The 19,794-nt window shown below is 39.8% G+C and overlaps 4 protein-coding genes and 1 long non-coding RNA gene across 5 annotated transcripts; 3 read left to right on the forward strand and 2 right to left on the reverse strand.

The window, feature by feature from the left end:
* The first annotated feature begins 367 nt into the window (after positions 1-367).
* LOC128743130 (NADH dehydrogenase [ubiquinone] 1 alpha subcomplex assembly factor 3) lies at positions 368-1,183 on the forward strand. The gene is made up of 2 exons (XM_053839655.1): positions 368-567; positions 632-1,183. The coding sequence occupies exons 1-2, from the start codon at positions 509-511 to the stop codon at positions 1,140-1,142; spliced, it is 570 nt and encodes a 189-aa protein (XP_053695630.1). The 5' UTR covers positions 368-508; the 3' UTR covers positions 1,143-1,183.
* A 10-nt stretch (positions 1,184-1,193) lies between these two features.
* Positions 1,194-1,996, reverse strand: LOC128743131 (uncharacterized). The gene is made up of 3 exons (XR_008412285.1): positions 1,932-1,996; positions 1,531-1,834; positions 1,194-1,467 (listed from the first exon to the last, which is right to left on the reverse strand). It is a non-coding gene; the product is annotated as an uncharacterized LOC128743131 (long non-coding RNA).
* Positions 1,997-6,972: 4,976 nt separating this feature from the next.
* Positions 6,973-7,557, forward strand: LOC128739680 (uncharacterized). The gene has a single exon (XM_053835176.1). It carries the CDS (start codon positions 6,973-6,975, stop codon positions 7,555-7,557), a length of 585 nt encoding a protein of 194 aa, XP_053691151.1.
* Positions 7,558-7,653: 96 nt separating this feature from the next.
* LOC128742541 (PHAF1 protein CG7083) lies at positions 7,654-11,209 on the reverse strand. Its single transcript, XM_053838939.1, has 5 exons — positions 11,033-11,209; positions 9,617-9,699; positions 8,953-9,560; positions 8,655-8,888; positions 7,654-8,589 (listed from the first exon to the last, which is right to left on the reverse strand). The coding sequence occupies exons 1-5, from the start codon at positions 11,094-11,096 to the stop codon at positions 8,250-8,252; spliced, it is 1,329 nt and encodes a 442-aa protein (XP_053694914.1). The 5' UTR covers positions 11,097-11,209; the 3' UTR covers positions 7,654-8,249.
* A 5,694-nt stretch (positions 11,210-16,903) lies between these two features.
* Positions 16,904-18,514, forward strand: LOC128742885 (V-type proton ATPase subunit S1). The gene is made up of 3 exons (XM_053839376.1): positions 16,904-17,159; positions 17,270-17,378; positions 17,446-18,514. The coding sequence occupies exons 1-3, from the start codon at positions 17,059-17,061 to the stop codon at positions 18,397-18,399; spliced, it is 1,164 nt and encodes a 387-aa protein (XP_053695351.1). The 5' UTR covers positions 16,904-17,058; the 3' UTR covers positions 18,400-18,514.
* Positions 18,515-19,794: the final 1,280 nt, after the last annotated feature.

Consider the following 19,794-nt stretch of genomic DNA (forward strand, 5'->3'; position numbering starts at 1 on the left):
AAATTACTCACTTACCAATTTTGAACACTCGTCACAGCATAGCACAGCACAGAAAAACAAAACCGCGAACGTTATGCTGCCACCATGGATAAAACGAATCACGAAATAAAACGATCCGCACCGTCAACAAAGCACGCCGCTACAGTTCAACATATTTTCATCCAACGTTAGGTACAATCTACTCAACGTTAAGTTGGAGTGTAGTACTCAACATTGCATATGCGCATATTACCGTTTTATTAAGTAAATCTGACTCAATGTATACATATCAAAACTACCCAACGCTGAAGATGAATCAATAGTACCTAATTTTAGGTTACTTAAACTTAGCTGTTGGGTACCTTTGGTTTTCCGTGTGCATCTTCTAGGCAGTACGGCTACAGTTGATTTATCCTCGGGTTTATCTAACGTAACCAGTGGCAGATCTGAGATTGCGACTTCCTTTGATTTAACAGCGTTATATTAATCTATTTCGTAACAGCAAGCGTCACGTTTGCATCTTCACGGAATGCAATCGCTTCGAGGAATGAGATCTTTTCTAAGATCACCAGTCACAAGAAATTTTTGGTTAGTATTACAACCCCGCGATTAATATAAATAGGAAATAAAATCAGGATTTCATTATCCTTAGGTCCACTACTGCACGACGAACGGCGTATGATGGTGACGGAAAAACCACGGTAAGCATCTTGAATCAGGAAGCAGATGCCGGTCTTCTGATTAATTCTTATAGTCAGGTGGGCTTTCGTTTAAGCAACGATATGGTTGTAATAGGCCCAATGGCGATATTTCCACGTTCGGTTTTCTCCTGGAATGTTTCTGGATTTGAGGATATTAACGAAGATAGTCTAAGTCTTTTTAGCGTGCTTGAACCGAAAATCGACATATTAGTAGTGGGAATCGGCGATCAGCAAGTAACTCCCGCTTTTAGCAACAAAGTCATTGATTACATGCGAAAGCACAAAATCAACGTTGAAGTGTTGACTACTGAACAAGCATGCGCTACGTTCAATTTTCTCAACGCTGAAGGGCGGGTTGTGGCAGCGGCTCTGGTTCCACCAGTTTCGTTACGGATTAATGAAGATGATATGATGAGGACGCATATAGCAACTAAACAACCGTTCCAAATAAAAGATTTCTAGTAAAATGACATGTTATCGAAAATTAGAAAATAATTATAGAATTTACGGCTAATCTATTCTATTTCTTCATACAAAATACTTTCCTCGACAATAAGATCAGATTGATCTTCAAGAGGATTCATATAAACGATTTCTTCCTGAACAATATTGGGTTCGACATGAATTACTTCTACAGAAGGGCGTCTCCTTCTTTTTCTTTTATGTGCATTAGGTTCGCCTATTTTCATACCGGCAAACTCCTGTCGCTTTTCTAGGGGTAAAATAAATTTACTTGTAGCACAGGGAAATGCATCAGATCTCAAAATTTTAGTTCTGGTAAAATCCTCTAAAAATAAAGCATTATGGTTATAGTAGTTATATTCTCAAAGATTAACGCACTACTACTTACTGTTCAATGTAAAACTTTCTTTGTTAAAATGCACATTACATACTGTGTCCGAGTCGTGCACGTCGCCAGTAATTAAAAGCAGTTGTTTCCAGATTCGGTGTTTTAAAGTTTGCCGAAGCGGATCAGGGAAGTGATACAGCGTCATACCCTCGGTGATTTGCCGTGTTTCACAACCAGGTGCACAACACTTTGGTTCCTCATTTGTGTCGTAATGGGATGTTGAATCTGATTCGTCCTTCAATATAATATCGTCCACTTCTACCTCTATGTCGTTCTCCATTGTTTACTTACTGTTGGCTGCAAACTAAATAAAGACATCATATTTAAACGATTAGTTATGAGCGGATCATGTCCATAGTACTACCGGCACTACAGTAAAAGTTACTACAGCTACAACTTACCTATACAACCTACAACCTAGCCTTTTCAAGTTTCGAGTGTCGCCTATCGAGTGTCGACTGCCCAGCAGAGATGCCATATTTTCTAAAAAAATGTCTGGAACTGCTCGAAAACCGAAAAAATCGAGCAGTTTTCCGGCTACTCGAATTTACTGGTTTGGAAATAATCTGCGAAAGTCTGCACACTTTTTTAGGAAGTCTGTGAAAGTTTAAAGGGCTTCGAACAAAAATCTGCACCAAAACAATAAAAGTCATAAAAACTGCAAATATCTGCAAATTTCTAATGATCTGCAAGACCGTTCCAAAAATCTGGAATTTGCAGACAAATCTGCAAGTCTGGTATCCCTGCTGCCCAGTGCCGAGCCAAGTTGAGTCCTTATTATCAGCCTTCCCTTATCAGAAAAATCAAAACAAGCGATGCGAATGCGAGACAAAAATGCAAACCAGAGATGCCATCTTGCTTTCATAAATTATCTGTAACTGCTTGACTGCTCGAAAATCGAGCTGCTTCACGCAGAAAAATGGTGATAGTTTGAAACAACAATCCCCTGTTGTTGAGTTCAACTTGTATCACATTTTTGAATCAAAAATGTATTGTTTAAACTGAATTCGTACTTCTTTTACTTCTACTAGATCGTTTATAAACCCAAAAGTACTTATTTTTGATTCTACAATTTTTTTTTGATAGAAACTAGCAATTATTTGAAATAACAAACCTTATTGTTGAACTAAAAAGTCAAACAGTTAGAATCAAAAAAAAATATCTGGGTTAGCCTTCAGTCAACAATATTTTTTGTTGAATTTATACAGAATTTTTTTGCATTTACAATTTTTTTTCTGCGTGTTACCAAGGTTTACAAAGGAGAAAGGACGCACGGAGCAACGCTCGTTCAAGCCAACGGAAGTTCAGGAAATTTTTGCAGCGAAAGCAATGCGCCGAATTCCGATGAATCAAGAAATTTTATAAAAATCTCTTTAAGAAAAGCAATTATTAAGTTGTCTTTCTCTTCCAATAATTTTTCTTACTACCTTGCTAAAAATTAAAAAGAAAAAAATAATTTCCTAGTGAAGAAATAATACGTACACGCAGAAAAAAAAATTGTAAATGCAAAAAAATTCTGTCTAAATTCAACAAAAAATATTGTTGACTGAAGGCTAACCCAGATATTTTTTTGATTCTAACTGTTTGACTTTTTAGTTCAACAATAAGGTTTGTTATTTCAAATAATTGCTAGTTTCTATCAAAGAAAAAATTGTAGAATCAAAAATAAGTACTTTTGGGTTTATAAACGATCTAGTAGAAGTAAAAGAAGTACGAATTCAGTTTAAACAATATTTTTTTGATTCAAAAATATGATACAAGTTGAACTCAACAACAGGGGATTGTTGTTTCAAACTATCACCATTTTTCTGCGTGTAGTTTTTTGGATCAACTTTATGTTTTTGTGTTTACTAATTAATGAGGTCGGTGATTTGGATTTTGTTACTTCATAGACTTTCCCTAGGACTTTCCTCTTATTTTTGATAAAAATATGTACACACCAAGTTTGAAACCCATCATGATTTATTCGTTTTTTTTTTGTGGCGAATTTGTTCCGTAGAGTATTGAAATATTCATTCAATTATTTATTTATTGTCTTTAATGATGTTTCTTGTAGACCATTCCGATTTACATACTTTCTCTTATGTAACTTGATAATAAATACATAATTACACTACTGCCACAGACAAACAGACGAGACACTCGCGTTAATTCCATCGTCCAATCAAAACCCACTCATTTTTCAGAAAAGCATGTTTCGCAACATGGCCACACCGCGGCGCGCGGGTGTTGCTTCGAGTTTTCAGTGAAAAACCATACAAATGTAAAAACCCTACAGCATAAAACCCTGCAAATCCAAGCTACTCCGCAACATGCATAACAGAGGGTGCTAGTGTGCAAGCAAAATGTGTAGGACGATGGTTTTTAAAGGATTTTTTTCTATGTGTCATGTCCAGTTCGTCAGTGGTATAGGCAAATTTTCCACTACTTTAGGAGCACAGACTAATGTCAGGAAAAGCATTATTTTAGATATATTAACCAACAGAATTGCATAATTTTGGTATATATTTAAAGCCAACATTATGGTGCACCATATTATCGTGTAGTTCAATTGGAAGCTGGTAAATTGAGCATTATAATGGTCTTTAAATACTACGCCCTCACATAACTTCTCCATTGCTGGAGCATCTAGCCTAAGCTTCATTCTCGTTAGTGACAAAACCGCAAATTACTTCATAACTGCCCAACAAACATTATCAAACGTATCAATATCATGCGATTATTCCACTGTTGCAGCTCATCACGTGCGACGTTGTTGCGACACACAGAACAAGAACAAAACCGAATGTCGCAAAACGTCTATTACGGTTTTCAACTGCAACAGCAATAGTATATTATTCAACAAAAATGTCTGCTGGTTGAGTGCGTCTGAATATTCGGAAACCAGCGGGGTGCTATCCTTATCTTAACGAACGGTGTTTGACAGTCGACTTAACGAAGGGCGCTATTTGCAGGAAATGCAGGAAATAGCGCCCGTCTGACAGATAAATTTGCTGCCAACCTTGTCGAGATGTGCTGAGGATGTTGGCAACAAAAACATGGCATCCATCGCAAGCCCCTGTCGGAAACACAGCTGGAGGCATCCAAATGGAACCTTTAGGTCTCAAATCGATCTTGTCTTGATTGATGGTCGACACTTTTCTAATGTCATCGAGGGACGGTCTTTATCTCGTCGTGTGATTCACGCAAAGTTGTTGAAAGCGGCGAAGACTCGCACAAAGGACGCTACATTTCAATATCCAGCGGTTGTCGGCAGATAGCGTGATGGCGGAATACCCCAGAAAGCTTGATCAGTGAATCTCAGAACAGCAGGAACTAGATATAAGTGGGCTAGAAGATCCTCCATAGTGTCATTGAAACAACTGCGAGCGTGGTGGTAGGCACGACGCGTGGACGTGGTAGACAGTGTACCAGCTGGTTTGATGGCCGAATGCCAGAGAGTGGCAGATAAGAAGAACCAGGCCACAACCAGGGTATATAGATTCTAAAAAAAACTCGCATACGAGGAGCACGGCACGTAGAGAGAGATTCTCTCGGCACACGGCACACAGAATTTCTACAAAACGGTGAGGTGTATGAGTTTTGCCATGCCTGTGATGTGCATGTGCAATGATAGTGCTTACTGACAAACGACTGACGACGGATCAGATGTTTATTCTGCGTTACTAAACAAGTTCCGGTTTCCGGAAGACCAACTTGCGTATTCATCATCTGGTTATGGACTTTAAGGCGACGTACGATTCAGTAAAATGAAATGAGCTGTGGCAGATAGAGCTAGAACATGGGTTTTGATGAAATTAGGTGCGTTGATTCGCTTGGTGGGCCAAAATCACGCGCCGGCATTGCGAATGAGTTTGGCTGGCAGCCGCTTTTGTGACGTTGGATGGACTGAAGCAAGAGGATATACTCTCTAGTCTGCTATTCAACATTGTCTTGGATGGTGCAATTCAAAGAGCAAAGGATTATCATCACGAAATCTCACATGCTTGTTGGTTTAGCAGTGGAAGAGTCCTTCAGGCTTTTTAAATGGGAACCAGCGAGATTGGGACTTACCATCAACTTCGCCAAAACGAAGTACGTGGCTTCTGGCAGGGGACGTGATCGTCCAAATGGTGTTTGTGCCGAGGTGGAGCTGGATGGGGAGCGATATTAAAGAGTGGAGGAATTCATATACCGTGACGCGCTCATGACATGAGCCATCGATGTCAGCCGCGAAGTTGAACGACGAATTGCAGCTATGAATCGGGCTTTCTACGGGTTGGAGATTACATAGCCCGCTGAAGTCCCGTAGTTTACAAATTCACACAAAACTGGTGCGCAAAAGAATACCAACCCTCTGGTGGCTCTAAAGGAAGTTAATCGACGAGTACTTGTAGTTTTTGAGGGTAAAGTTCTGTGATCAACACTTGGTGACAAAATAGAAAATGGAGTGTGACGTAAGGGCCAAACAGAATGCTGCGTCAACGCGTCCGTCAGCGTTATTCTGACAGTTTTCCCATGGGTTTACTGTCAAATTGACGCTGACGGATGCGTTAACGCTGCATTCTGTTTGGGCCTGTAGACGCATGAATCCCGAACTGTATCAAATATGTTGATATAGCGTAGATAGTACTATGTGGCAAGCTGCGGTGAACTGGGGCAGACCTCGTACCCGCTGAGCGCTCTCTTATGTAACTTTCCGCCTTTCCCTGTTCACACTTTGTCCCTCTCTGTTTCAATACTATAAACACCTTTGATTTCATTATCTACTTTCTCCTACCGTTCCCAGCTATTACATCTTCGTTCTTCTATTGAAATCTTCGTTCTTCCTGGTTATACCTTGACATTTTTTTTAGAATAAAGAATATAGAAAAGGTGGGACACTTGGCCCAGCCTAGGCACGCCGGTGCAGTCCCATTTGATCTGTATAGTCAGTAAAGTAACCGGGGCCACGCAGGTGACTTTCAGAATCGCAAATTCTGCTCCCACAGGGTTTATTTCTAAATCAATTCGACCCACAAAATTATCCATTTTTAAATTACGAAAGCTAAGGGGCGTTCAAGGAGGATTAGCTTATCAGGAAAAAACTGAAAAATCGAATATTTATGGGTTCAGGAGGGTTCCGCTTATTCTGGTTATAATGTCCTTCAAATTGCATATATTTTTTTCCGAAATAGGCCTTCGACCAAAAAATAATGGGAATTATATCTTAAAGATACTAGACACCCTGCCGTTACATTCGATAAAGGGGTACGCTATTGAAAATGCCAACAAAAGACTAACAAACAATAGATTAATAATAGGTTGCTGAAGTGGTAACAGTAAAAATCTCGAGTAAAAATTGTGCAGTGATCGTCGTTTATTTTACTTTACTTTAGAATGGTAAAAAAGGGCAGAAAACCCAAGAAAAATAAAAAACAGACAAATCCCCCCGGCGAAACGAAGAATGTATCTTTCGAAACTATGATGGGAAAGGAAATCGTTGCGGTTTCAAATGATAAGCCATTGGACATCTTATGTAGTGAACCTGTTCCAGTGCTATCGTCTTCGGAGGCAACAAACAGCAGTACTTCAACGGTTCTCGCTAGCCAATCGCTACAAATGTCGGATCATAGTGAGCAATTCAACAAAGAGTCTTCAGTAGTTACCGACCCATCCACTGACACTGTTTCCCTGCGTCTTTCGGAAGAACAGTCCGCTTCAATCAACAGCGGCCGACAGAGTATACCTAGAAGAAAATCTTCCGCACCGAAGAAAACGCCAAACTCCAAAGTAATAGTCGAGATCGCCAAACTGCAGTCCTGTACGTCGCTGGTTATTCCTAAGCTTACTTTTGCCCGTGTCATACGGGAAGTTCTGATGGACTACGTCGGTAAAGGGTTTCGCATCACTGCGGACGCACTGCTGTGTTTTCAAGAATCGGCGGAAATCTTCACCGTACAACTGATGGAGGACGCCTACCGTTGCACAATACATCGTGATAGAAACACACTGATGCCGAAGGATATGCAGCTGGCGATGCTGTTTCGCTTCAGAAAAGGCGATTGAAATTTTTAGTTTGATGTACTGTATGTGTATTATGGAATGACGCTTATTTTACGGTTCTTATTTGGCTTTCTACGTATGTATTTGGTGAAAATTGTAACTAACTAGTAAAAAAGAATTTGAAATCAAGCATAATTGCATTTTGTGGTATTCTGCTATTGCGCAGTATTGCAATTTCTTTCGCATTCAACAAACACGTTTGCTTAGGACCTAATCTAAGTTTATTTAATAGTCTTTGAATATTTTTGTTTTCTTTTTCATTTAAAAGAATTTTTTAATCACATTTTAATTTTTTTTCGCTGATTACTGTCACATTGAAAAGCATTTCATACACATCACGGAGAGTAATTGCAATACTTTTTCTTTTGAATATTTTAAATATTTTGTAGTGTAGTCTAACTGGATTGTTTCGATCAGCGAACTATTGAGCTTCAATAGCGTGTAACGATATCCACTACGGTAGGTCGATATTGTTAAAGAAATCCCGCTTAATATTAAATAAGAATATTGGAAGCAAAAACGTAAACTTTAACGTTATTAAAGAAGCTTACTCGCTACGATGATCTATCATGAACGAAGTCATCATCATCAACGCCACTGTTGTATGCATGCACAATGATTCGTCTGTTTTTGTTTTAATTAACACAACTTAAATACTGACCGTCGAGGATCAGCTGATTAAAACCGACGGCCGGTCATGCACTGACGCGAATGTTTCCCTTGGTGCTGTCCTGCAGCAGATTTCTGGTGCTGTTGCTGACGCTGCTAGCACTGCTGCCATACCCAATCTCGCTAGAATAGGGTGATGGGTGATAGAGCGTCACCGAGGCAATATAGTTGTTGGGCATGACTTCAAAAATGATATCTTGATAACCGTAGCAGAACGTCGAACCAAACACGTTTGCAGTATTTGTCGAACCGGCTCGGTGCAAAACTACCGGACGCTCTGCCGGAGCGAGACGCGATGAAATTGTGTCCCATTTGGAATATGCACTCACATTGACCGGTGCATCCAGCGGAGTATCTTCAGTGACCCTGAAAGCAGATTGGAAAAGTCAAAGTGACCACAACGTTTGGTAAGAGCATTGCTGTGAACGTACTTGTCCGGTGCCAACTGCAAGTTGAACTCGCATCTGTGGTACATGTTGAAATTATAATGACCTGGATAGTTGGTGTGCAAAATGATTTTTTTGGCCCGCTGAGTTCTGGCATCGAACAAAACATCAATGCCCAACGTGAAGTAGTTGAAGAAGAAATCGCTACGCTTGGATTGTACCCGACGATGTGCGCTAGGTGAGTGAATTTTCATCTTATCTTCGCTTTTGAAAAACACTCTGAAATAACAAGACAAAACTGGTTTCGAATAGCATTCGACATTTTTTGTTGACGTTGACTAACCTTGAGGGTGCTCCCAAGTTGCTTGCCACGTCCTGGCAACTGTCACCGAAGATAATCTCTCGTGTTAGACACTGCTTTTTGGCCTCTAGAGCACGAGGAGATCCTTCCGTGTACAGTTGAAGTCGCAGCCCACGTGTTCCGCTCGAATTGCGCAATACCATAGCAGACTCCAGATATAGCTGCTGATTGTAGCAGGACAGAGGCAACGGGGGTGGGCGGCTGTCGGTAATGTTTCCGCCACTGTACAGTGCCATTTTGGATACAACTGGCGATGCACCACTCGGGAAATGCAGCGATCCCAATCCGTGGGCGTAACCCGGTTGCAGCTTACTGTCAACCGGAAAGTAGAAACTCAGTCCTCGGAAGTGGAGAGCAAACAGCTGCTTCGCAGCATCGTACACTCCTGGATGGGTCGCCCCAAACGAGTGTTCGATTTCTTCGATCGACGGCACGACTTCGGGTGAGTTAAATGGAAGTCCATAGTACTTCAGCTTAACCAACTTCATGTTGAACACTTCAATAGCTTTGAGACGCTGTTGAACCGGATCGAAAATTAGACGGATCCCATCCTGGGGTAGATTGATTATGATGTCTACGCTTAGGGGAGACTGAGGGAGAAAAAAAGCTAACTGACGGAACGATTCAAATGATTACAATTGCTTACCGTATCGGAATAGAGAACTTGCACGCCTTTAATAATACCAACTTGCGATTGTATTATTGCCACGGCTTGGGAAAAATGCATACCTTAAATCGACAAAATAATCACTTTAGCTAGATAAGCTTTAAGGTTTGCAGAATTCTTTTGCTATAATTTTCAAGAGTAATTTTTTCAAAACCTGAACTTTTGATTTGTCAAAAAACCTGTCTTCTACTGCACTTTTGAATTATTTAGATAGATTTTTTATTGTGAAACTGTTGAAAAATTGTCTTCAAAATTAAAATTTCATCACTGAAATGCAAACAATCAGATTACGTATGTTAAAATTCAAAGCACGGAAAAAACAGTTGTTGTCTCAGTTAAAGCTGAAGCAAACTTTTATGTCTCATTATTAATTTGGCACAAAATAATCTGGAAGTTTCAAAATAAAGTTTATCTAATATAGGTTTTTCAGAAGTAATAAGCAACAAAGCACGAAAAGCTAAACTGCTATAATCAGCTATTTTATCATCTAGTCTACCCTACAAACGTGAATGCAAGGCTCAAATGAACGTAATTGATTTTTGGGGTTTCGAAATCAGTTTTTATGCTCGAAATGAAAGTCATGTTCGCGCAAATATGTTCATTGGGTTTTGAGGTTTTGATACACGGACAGGATGAAGTGAGAATAGCTTTCTGAACATAATTATTTTTTCAAGCAGAAAAACTACTTTTGAAATCCCCGAAATTGATGATGCGCGCTTGAACCTGAAAGTTCTGCTAAGTTGACTAGCAACTTATCGATAGTTTTAACTTTCAAAAAAAGAAAAACCTCACCTCAAACTTATTGCATATTTGTTATTTAGTGCTGAAAACAACTTCCTTCGCCGTGTCTGAGCAAAGTTTAACAGAATATCGAAGCCAATTAAAAAGGGATCGTTGATTATGCAAAGTTCTAAACTAGTTCAGCTCAACTTCTGAACTCCAGCGTCAATAGGACAAACAAAAAAGTATATTGATTCTTAAAATTAGAAGTATTTAGCCAGAAGTATATTTATTTAGCCAACTGCGTGAGTTGCGTATACAAATAAGCAATAGCCTTAAATCGAGCGTCACACATTCACGCACAGTTTTTCAAGTGATTCGATTGGTATAGGATATGACATTGTTCTGTATAAGCATAAATTAAAAAGGTCACTTTGTGACAGAAATTCTAGCTTTTTCCCTACAAACAAGGCAAAACAGTGAATTGAAACTGCCAATTAGCACCCGTAATCAGGAGTGTTTTATTTTTTGCTTCCATTGATAGTCTAGGGAAGCAATGAAACATTACTCATCGTGCAGCTGTTTTTCTGACTGAATACCTATTTGTCCATGAACTGTGAAGGCACTGAAGGTGATCGGGTGAAAACAAAAATTGTGTCTATTATGTATACGTACCTAGGATAAACTCCCAGCTATCACATCCCAGCGAGCGTTCAGGAACCACTTCTAAGTCCAACATTGTAAAAGTAAGCGTTTCGTCGTTGCTTTGATGACCCGATCAGGATTTCAAAGAGCTAACTTTTCGTAAAACTTGTAATTTTTCACTCAGCCAATTCGTTCTACGCAGTTCCCTAAAACTTTCTTTGTTTTGGCTTGCGATTCGCGTTGTAGAAGTTGTGTTGTTGTTTTTCTGGTTTTTCAATGAGAAAAAAAGAGAAGGAAATATTATTGCTTTTCGCAGGACTCATATGTTGGCAGTTATATACGGAGTTTTCTGTATGTGGGAGTAGGTTTTGAAATTCGGAATGCCTTGATAACCCGTTAACGTCCAGTTGTTCGTCGAATACTCGAATATCGGCTGTTATATGGTCGACTATACAAGATCGACTGGGTCGCCTCGACTGTCGAATCCGTCGCATCCTCGGTCGACTTAAAATCAAATCCATCAGGGGGTTGCCTACAGAGCAGCGGGGTGCTATCCCTATCTTAACGAACGGTGTTTGACAGTCAACTTAACGAAGGGCGCTATTGCATGAAAAGCGCCCGTCTGACAGGTAAATTTGCTGCCAACCTTTGTCGAGATGTGCTGAGATGTTGGCAACAAAAACATGGCACTCATTGCAAGCCCCTGCTACAGAGGCTATCCAGCTTTTTACGCGCTATTGCGCTCTTCACACTCAATTGGACTGCACACTTATAAAGTGCAACCTTCAAAACTGTGATGAAAAGTGTGCTACTGATAATATCGCTAGTAATCTTATATCGATAATACCATCAAACTTTATCGTCACGGAAGAGTATCGAAAATTAGACGGTTTAAAGTGAAATCTTCTTCTTGGCTTGTTATTATTTTAACATTTTTGTTCTATTTCTTACGTATTTTCGCTTATACTTTCATATTATCGTTATTAATTATTAACGATAAGAAAATTTTATCAATAATCGTTATAGATTTTGATCGACATTTCCCATCATTACAACTCTCCCATCTGAGCTGACATTTGATTTAGCAGTGGCGCCAGTACCAGTTGTAGGAAAAGCAAATAGTATTTAATTTTTCATTTATTTCATACATGCTGCATATTTGTTCAAATTATGAATTATGCGCGGAATTATGTATTTAGAAACTATTTTTATATTATTCGTAGCGTCGATAACAACTCTACGTGAGCATTAGAATTGAAATAGGAATCAACCAAGATTCTTGGGTTTTTACCACGAAATTTTGGCAACTTTTCTCACCTACAAAATGTGTGACTGAACAAGTGTGCTCAAAATCCAACTTTCAATGCAAAGGGCAATATAATGACGAACGCTATCCAGCTTTTTACGCGTTATAATGGTGGACGCTATAAATTGTGTTCATATATGCGTTGCGTACAATCTTTTTGACAACTCTGCATACACTGAAGTCTTTTTTTACACGGTTTGTTTTTTTCGATTAAACAACGGTGCAACTTAGGGACCATTTACAAACTACGTGACGAATGTCGGGCCAGTCCCAAATGTATTGAGAAATAAATGAATGGGCCCTAAGTCGCCCCGTTTTTTATAATCGAAAAAACAAACCGTGTAAAAAAAGTACTTGAGTGTATATCAAATCTGGTACTTTTCTCCTGCAACACTACCGCCACAGAACAGAAGTGGAAGTCCGAACGATTCGGCGATCAAAACTGGGAACAGAGACTTTTTTGTTTTTCTGGGAAGGTTTTCGCATAGAAGAGAATAACAACAATATAAGCAGAACGCTCGCTGCCAATCCCATAGCAGATTTCACATGCTTTCCTGTGCATTTGTATGCGTTCGTGTGTTTTCGTGGGAAAAAGTGACCCGCTACCGCCAGGTTCGCTAGTATCTGTAGAAAGTAGCATGTACGTGTTTGGATTTCTACTTCCACTTCTGTTCTGTGCTACCGTGCTCGTTGCTTCGTTTACGCCAAAACGGAAAGCAAAAATGTGCAAAATGTAAACAAAACTAAGCTATAAATTGTGTTCGTAATATGCGAACCATCTTTTTGACAACTCTGCATCCATCAAAACTGGGCACTCTTTTCCTGTACGGCAGTGTTGCTCTTTCTTTCGTTTACGCAAAAGAAGGAGTGCAATAGTTTTCTTTACATTTCGCACATTTTTGCTCTCCTTCTTTGGCGTAAATGAAAGAAAGAGCACGGTAGTGTTGTAAGAGAGTGCCTGATTTGATGTATATGCAGAGTTGTCAAAAAGATTGTTCGCATATTACGAACACAATTTATAGCGTTCGCCATTATATTGCTATTGCAGTTGAAAACCGTAAGAATCGACTCGCGACATTCGCTTTTATTCTTGTTCTGTGTGTCGCAGCTACGTCGCACGTGGTGCGCTGTAATCGCACATTGATGCACTATACAGCGCACCACGTGCGACGTAGTTGCGACACACAGAACAAGAATAAAAGCGAATGTCGCGAGTCGATTATTACGGTTTTCAACTGCAACAGCAATAGCGCGTAAAAAGCTGGATAGGTTTGCCCAAGGGGTTTCCAACAACAATGATTACTACGCACCTTCGAAACCTTACTATTGATTACTTTACTGATTACCTCTGATTACCAGTAATCAATCTCTTGTGATTACTATAAATTAATCATGATTACCAATGATTACTTAAGATTATCATTGATTACTCTACTGATTACCATTGATTACCTAATTAATTTGTAAAAGATTACAAAAGTAATCTCTGATTACTATACGCACTTATGCGCCTTTCTGGAAACCCCTAGGGTTTGCCAGTCCTCTGATCGAATCATCGAAATGGTCGAATGTCGAAATGTAGGCAAATGTCGACCAACATTTGAAAAGGGCGGATAAGCCAAACGTCAAACGGACTGAGCGAGAGTTATTTAAACTGGAGCAGCATACTGTCAAACTCTGTAGACCAAGATAGCGATGTCGGGGAGGTGGTTAAAATGCATTAGTATCGCGGTAAAATCCGGAAGAGAGGAGACGCGAAGAGAATCTCTCATAGACATTTCCATTTATGTGTGTTGGTGCTTGAAAATGAGACAAACAGGCATCGGTTCTTCCCCAAAATGAGGCAAATATCATGTATCTACACACGCGAATTTCGTGTTCACTACGATCTTACCTGACTCACAACGAATATACGTGTTATTGAAATAAAATACCCAGGTAACCAATAAGCATTTCCAATGCAATTTAAAAGCAAACCAATAAGCATTTAAGTTGCCATAAATGCTACTTAAATGCAAAATATGCGGCTACTTTACTGCTAGCCCTCTTATAGTGCTGACAATGCTTATTTGCAGCTAGTTTCCAACAAGAAGAATTTAAATAGAATTGTGGATGCCAATTTACAACAGTTATGCAGTCAAAAAGCTGGTAAACAACAACCTGCAGTATAAAACACCAGGGATGCTAATAAACGACTGATTTACTGCTTATTTTAATGCTTATTGGTTACCTGGGTATATACTATACCGTTTTATTCGTTTATAGTGTATAGAGCTTTCTAAGCCCAGTGCAAAAGGCTACAAAAACTTATCGTTTATCACTCAAACGTATGTTTTTATACCGGGGTATAACTGGGGGAAAACAAAAACAAACGTGTAAAATCAATGTAAAATCTAACAACAGCAACAACAAATCGCGCGTCGATGTGTGCGTACGATAAACGTCAGCAAGCTCAATACGCATTTTATTCAGTTAATACGAATATCAAGAAGTTTTTTGTAAGTTGTTTTTATTAATTGGGTCCTAAAATTTGTGATAAAAAGATGATTTTTTTAGAAGGAACGATAAAGCTTCCCATTATGACTACCAGAGTATAGTTTTTTCTTTTTTAAATAGATGCAGAGCACTAAAAAATTAAAAAACAAAAATATTGTTATTTATTCTCCCTTGACATTAGAGATCTTCCTTGACATAACGAAAATAACACGTTTCTGGCAACAATGATAACTTTTTCTCACTGGCAACTCTGGTTTGACATTAGAGCAGCTGATCGTTTTGACAGTTACAGCTTCGCAGTTGTCTCTTGTGCTTGTCTTGTCTGCGTTTTGCTGGTCGTGAGGAAGTGGAACATCAAATTTGTACTAGTTATCGGATAAAAGTTTTGATTCGGGCAATGTATTCCAATCCATCGATTCACGGTGCTAGACTTTGTCCAAATCTAGTTTGCGCTAAGAATGACTAAACGATGTCAAACTGATGGCCAACAGTATAATCTCGGTACAATCGACCCCGCAGAACAGTATGGAAAAAAACGCCAACCGAAACTGGCACCGTATTATCAACCAGATTGGTATGTTCTGCTACTCCGATGTGAATCAGCAGTAGGGCGAACGGCAGACCAAAAATTTCTGTGCGTTTCTAACCAAACACGGTCGCATCTCGATGGCGGGTGTTGCATCCGAAAACTGAAGTCATCCACGCTGTGACCAAGTGCAGTCACTACGCTTATTGCTGATTTTGACAAAGGCCTTAATTAAACTGAGATGACCGGAACCGGAAAATGAGCTGTAAACTGAGAAAATGTTTTAGGTCGCGATTGCCAAGCCATTTCCTGACTTTGCAACTTTTGACTTTTTGACACACTATCACATGAGCGTGAAGGTAAACAAAAAGTTTTCCGTGACATTTCAAGACATACTGTGGTTTTTTTTATAATTCGTGTTGTCTAGACACCGCTTGACACAACCATGCACAACTATAGTTTGTCTATATAAGGTTGCCCAAATGTTTATTTTTTGTTCAAAATTTCACAAAATAAAAAAAAAGGTTTTTAACGGCAATAGCCTAAAAATATAAAATTGAATATCAAAATATGTGTTCCTAACCCTAACCTCATCGATTCTAGCTAAAAACAACATAGGGCTTTAGGACCCAATTGCTTTAAACCTGTAAAAAGTTGCACGAATAACACTCTAGTTTAACAAAGAAAGCATTGCATACTACTGTCACTTGAAAAATAACGTTTTGTAGGTTATTTTCAGTAGAAATACTCACAGTGAGAGATACGCGGAAACTAATGCCAACGATTTGGCATCAGTGTACAAAAACTGCCAGTACTTGCTACGGAGCAATATGCTGTAGCAGTGTGACTTGATTGTTTTCAACATGATTAGTTTCAGTTTTATTTACATCCATTTTGCACAATAGAGCGATATATCTGTCAACTTAATCAGTGTAAAATGCATTACAAAGCTTTATACACACTGTGTCTGAGTATAATATATATTATATATATAATATTAATATATATAATATTCAAGGTGCGTGACAATAGCTTAAGCAGAATTCATAACTATTTCAATACTTATTAATCAAACATTTAAGCAAACGGTATGCGTGTTCGATTGGCTCCCCTTTGACAATTCTGTTGCTGTTCGATTGGCTCCCAAGATGGCTGCATCCGCGTATCTCTCACCTCTGAGTATTTCTAATTTTCAGGGGTGCGAATTAAGCGAGGGAACGTCGCTCATTTAAAAATTTTCCCGATTTTGAGCTCCCTCGAACACAACGCATATTCGCTATGAGTCAGGTAAAACAGAGTAGTGTGAGTGCTTGAGCTGTCAGAAAGCTTTATTGTCACATATAGGTCTATTTGAAAAATTACCCGAGAAATATATTTTTTGTTGTGGATCGTCGATTAATCAATGCTGTTGAAAACCCACCCCTTGGTCAATCGAAATCGAGCTTAAGTCGACCAAGTCGACATTGTTAAATTATAGCTCACAGCACAGCTGTCAAATTTTTACATTTTTTGCTTTTATTATTTTCATAAGTGCAACGTGCATGTATTTAGTTATTTTTCGTATGTGTTAATTTTAAGGCAAATGGTGCTAGCTAGTTGAGTCACGAGATCTATGATAATTTTGTGTGAAAAAATCTGGAATATCTATATCGCTTTAATCATTGCTCAGTAGCGAATTGGAACTTGTCTGGTGTAGCTAGTAATAGTCATACGGAATCGTGATACACGATGAAATCTAACCGTACGTTTACGGTTTTGCTGCTACTGGGAGCAACCTTCGGTTGCGTATTGTCAGAAAATGTACCCGTGTTCATTTGGGGCAAGTCATCGTAAGTATTTGTCGTAGAATGCGAAGGCAGATGTGCTTAATTTTGTCTGATTGAAACAATCTTGTGGAGGTCATGTGATGTGAGTTTTTATGTGACGTTTCCTTTTACAGTGTATCATATGTCCCTGCTCTGCCACAGTATGCTACATCAGAATTTGCTGCCCTGGTTGAGTCTCAGGCTAATGCGGACACATTTACCGTAGTTTTTGTGGAAGAACAAGTAAGTTAGCGGGTAATGCATAAGAATCATTTTGAACATATCGTATTTCGTATACTTTCCCATCCAGCTATCAACCGAAGATTTGACTCAATGTAAGCTAAACACCCAGACGTGTTTCCGCAATTTAGCAAAGGAGGAACGCAAATCATACCTTCCTAATGTACAGGAACCACTAGCGGCGTTTGAAGACATTCAAAGTGTTGACATGTCCGATGATGGTACACTTAGCAAACCGATTGTGCCTAAGGGTGGTGCAGTTGTCATTGTTAATCTGCGCGGTGATGATTTTGCGTCACATGATGCGCTTATTAGCAGCTTATATAATCGGCTCCGACAGGAATCCAAAAGCATCCTAGCGATTTACACCGGAAAAACTACGTCTTTCCGCTATTCAACGCTGGTTCGACATACTCGACAGGCTAAACAGGACACTCCAGCTGTAGAGCCAAAAATAATTACCGTTCCCAACGAATTCATTGTGGCTTATGAGAAATTCAGAGCTGGCGATGCCGCTGCCGCCAACGAGGAACTCCCAGAAGTGGTTCTGGATTCAGCCACTAAGAACGCTGAAAACAGCTCTGCCGAAACTCTTCAAATTGAAATCAAGGGTCCAGGCGGTGATCTCAAACTAAATTTCTTGCTTACGCAAGGATCATGGGAAATTGTTGGAGTTACGTACAATAATGAAGCTTACTATTTGAGACATCGCGTACACCTGAATCAATACTTTTCCTATCATTGCAATAGTTTGGAATATCATACAATCGATTTAAGAAAGCGTATTGTTTTCGAACAAATTCAGCTTCAGCCGTTCTGGGAATGGTCTGGTGAAGAATTCCGCTTCGGCGATTCCTGGGATTGCGTGGGCTTCACCTCTCCAGGTATTTTAACTGGACTCTTTTTGGTAACAATTTTCATCATCATTGGATCATACGGAATTAGTTGGATGATGGATATCCGCACCATGGATCGGTATGACGATCCCAAGGGTAAGACCATTACCGTTACTGCAGCCGACTAAATAGGTTGGTGGTAGGTCAGTGAATGTAAAACATTCAGCCAACACAGTTGACGCGTTAGGCGAAAACCTGTTTATGCACAAATTTATTGTTCGCAAAATAGATAATCTTGCAAAATAAAAACATAAGTCGAGTTTTAAACGGAAATATCACATTTACTTCCCAACCTGTCCAATGGGCGATATGATGATACTTTTGATTGAAAAAGTTGAAAAATGAAGACGGGATAAAAAAAAGTTCTACCAGCAGAGAGTCGGGGTGACTTTTGCGTATCTAGAATTCTTCTTTAATGACTCGGTCTACTCGTCGCTAACTAAAGCGTCTCGACTATACACGCAAGTTGGTTTCAACCTGATCGAGCCATCTAGCACGTTGGGCCCCTCTATTCTTGGTACCGGCGCAGTTCTTGAAGAGAACGTATTTCACTGCACAGTCGTCCGGCATCCGTGCGACGTAGCCGATTATAGTGGGAATCCCCAACACCTTTTGTTCAAATACGCCAAGTGCAGCAAAGCTACTATCTGAAGTCCGTAGAGGACTACAAACGGTCTGATTTGCGTTTTGTACATCGTCAGCATTGTATTGTAATTGCAGTTGAAAACCGTAATAATCGACGTGCGACATTCGGTTTTATTCTTGTTCTGTGTGTCGCACGTGGTGCGCTGTATAGCGCATCAATGTGCGATCACAGCGCACCACGTACGACGTAGTTGCGACACAGCTCCAAGAATAAAACCAAACGTCGCACGTCGATTATTACGGTTTTCAACTGCAATAGCAATACCACTGACGAACTTGTGCGGCGAGGTATCTCTTTGATCGAAGCGTCTTGCGGAGGAAAAAGTAGGCTTGACTTCCAGCTTGAATGGGCCCTTCAGATCCCAAACAAATGAAATCATCAACCACTTCCAGTTCATCGCCGTCAATATTCAATGTGCGAGGGAGGCAAACGTTGTTTTTTCTGGAGCCTCTTCCTACCACATATTTAGTTTTAGACGCATTGATTTGTAACCCAGTCTTCCTAGCCTCCGTTTTTAGTCTAACGTAGATTGCCTCCGCCGTCCCAAGGTTTCTTGTAAAGATCTCGAGGTCGTCTGTGAAGCCTAAGAGTTGGCTGCTCCTGCTGAAGATCGTTCCTCTCGTTTCGATACCCGCTCGCCGAATCACACCTTCAATAGCGACGTGGTCGTGGTTGGTAAACGGCTGGATAATGCGGAATATAGACCCCATAGTGGTGGTGTTGCCTCTTATCCAGCAACTACGATCCCGATCTCCTCGTGGTACCAGCCGGAATACGAGTAACCTTAGCGGAGATTGGGTAACCAACCCCGGTGGAAATTAAGGTCGTATACTAACCGGGAAGGAGGCATAGTGAGTCTCGACACTATAAGATGGCA

This window comes from Sabethes cyaneus, chromosome 3 (assembly GCF_943734655.1).
Source record: "Sabethes cyaneus chromosome 3, idSabCyanKW18_F2, whole genome shotgun sequence".
NCBI lineage: Eukaryota > Metazoa > Arthropoda > Insecta > Diptera > Culicidae > Sabethes > Sabethes cyaneus.

Coding starts and splice junctions, on each gene's coding strand:
- LOC128743130 (XM_053839655.1), top strand. CDS start 509: ATGCAATCGCTTCGAGGAATGAGATCTTTTCTAAGATCACCAGTCACA. Junction 568..631: donor CCAGTCACAAGAAATTTTTG/GTTAGTATTACA, acceptor CATTATCCTTAG/GTCCACTACTGCACGACGAA.
- LOC128742885 (XM_053839376.1), top strand. CDS start 17,059: ATGAAATCTAACCGTACGTTTACGGTTTTGCTGCTACTGGGAGCAACC. Junction 17,160..17,269: donor TTCATTTGGGGCAAGTCATC/GTAAGTATTTGT, acceptor TTCCTTTTACAG/TGTATCATATGTCCCTGCTC. Junction 17,379..17,445: donor TAGTTTTTGTGGAAGAACAA/GTAAGTTAGCGG, acceptor TTTCCCATCCAG/CTATCAACCGAAGATTTGAC.
- LOC128742541 (XM_053838939.1), bottom strand. CDS start 11,096: ATGTTGGACTTAGAAGTGGTTCCTGAACGCTCGCTGGGATGTGATAGC. Junction 9,700..11,032: donor TAGCTGGGAGTTTATCCTAG/GTACGTATACAT, acceptor TGTCGATTTAAG/GTATGCATTTTTCCCAAGCC. Junction 8,590..8,654: donor TTGCAGTTGGCACCGGACAA/GTACGTTCACAG, acceptor ATCTGCTTTCAG/GGTCACTGAAGATACTCCGC.
- LOC128739680 (XM_053835176.1), top strand. CDS start 6,973: ATGATGGGAAAGGAAATCGTTGCGGTTTCAAATGATAAGCCATTGGAC.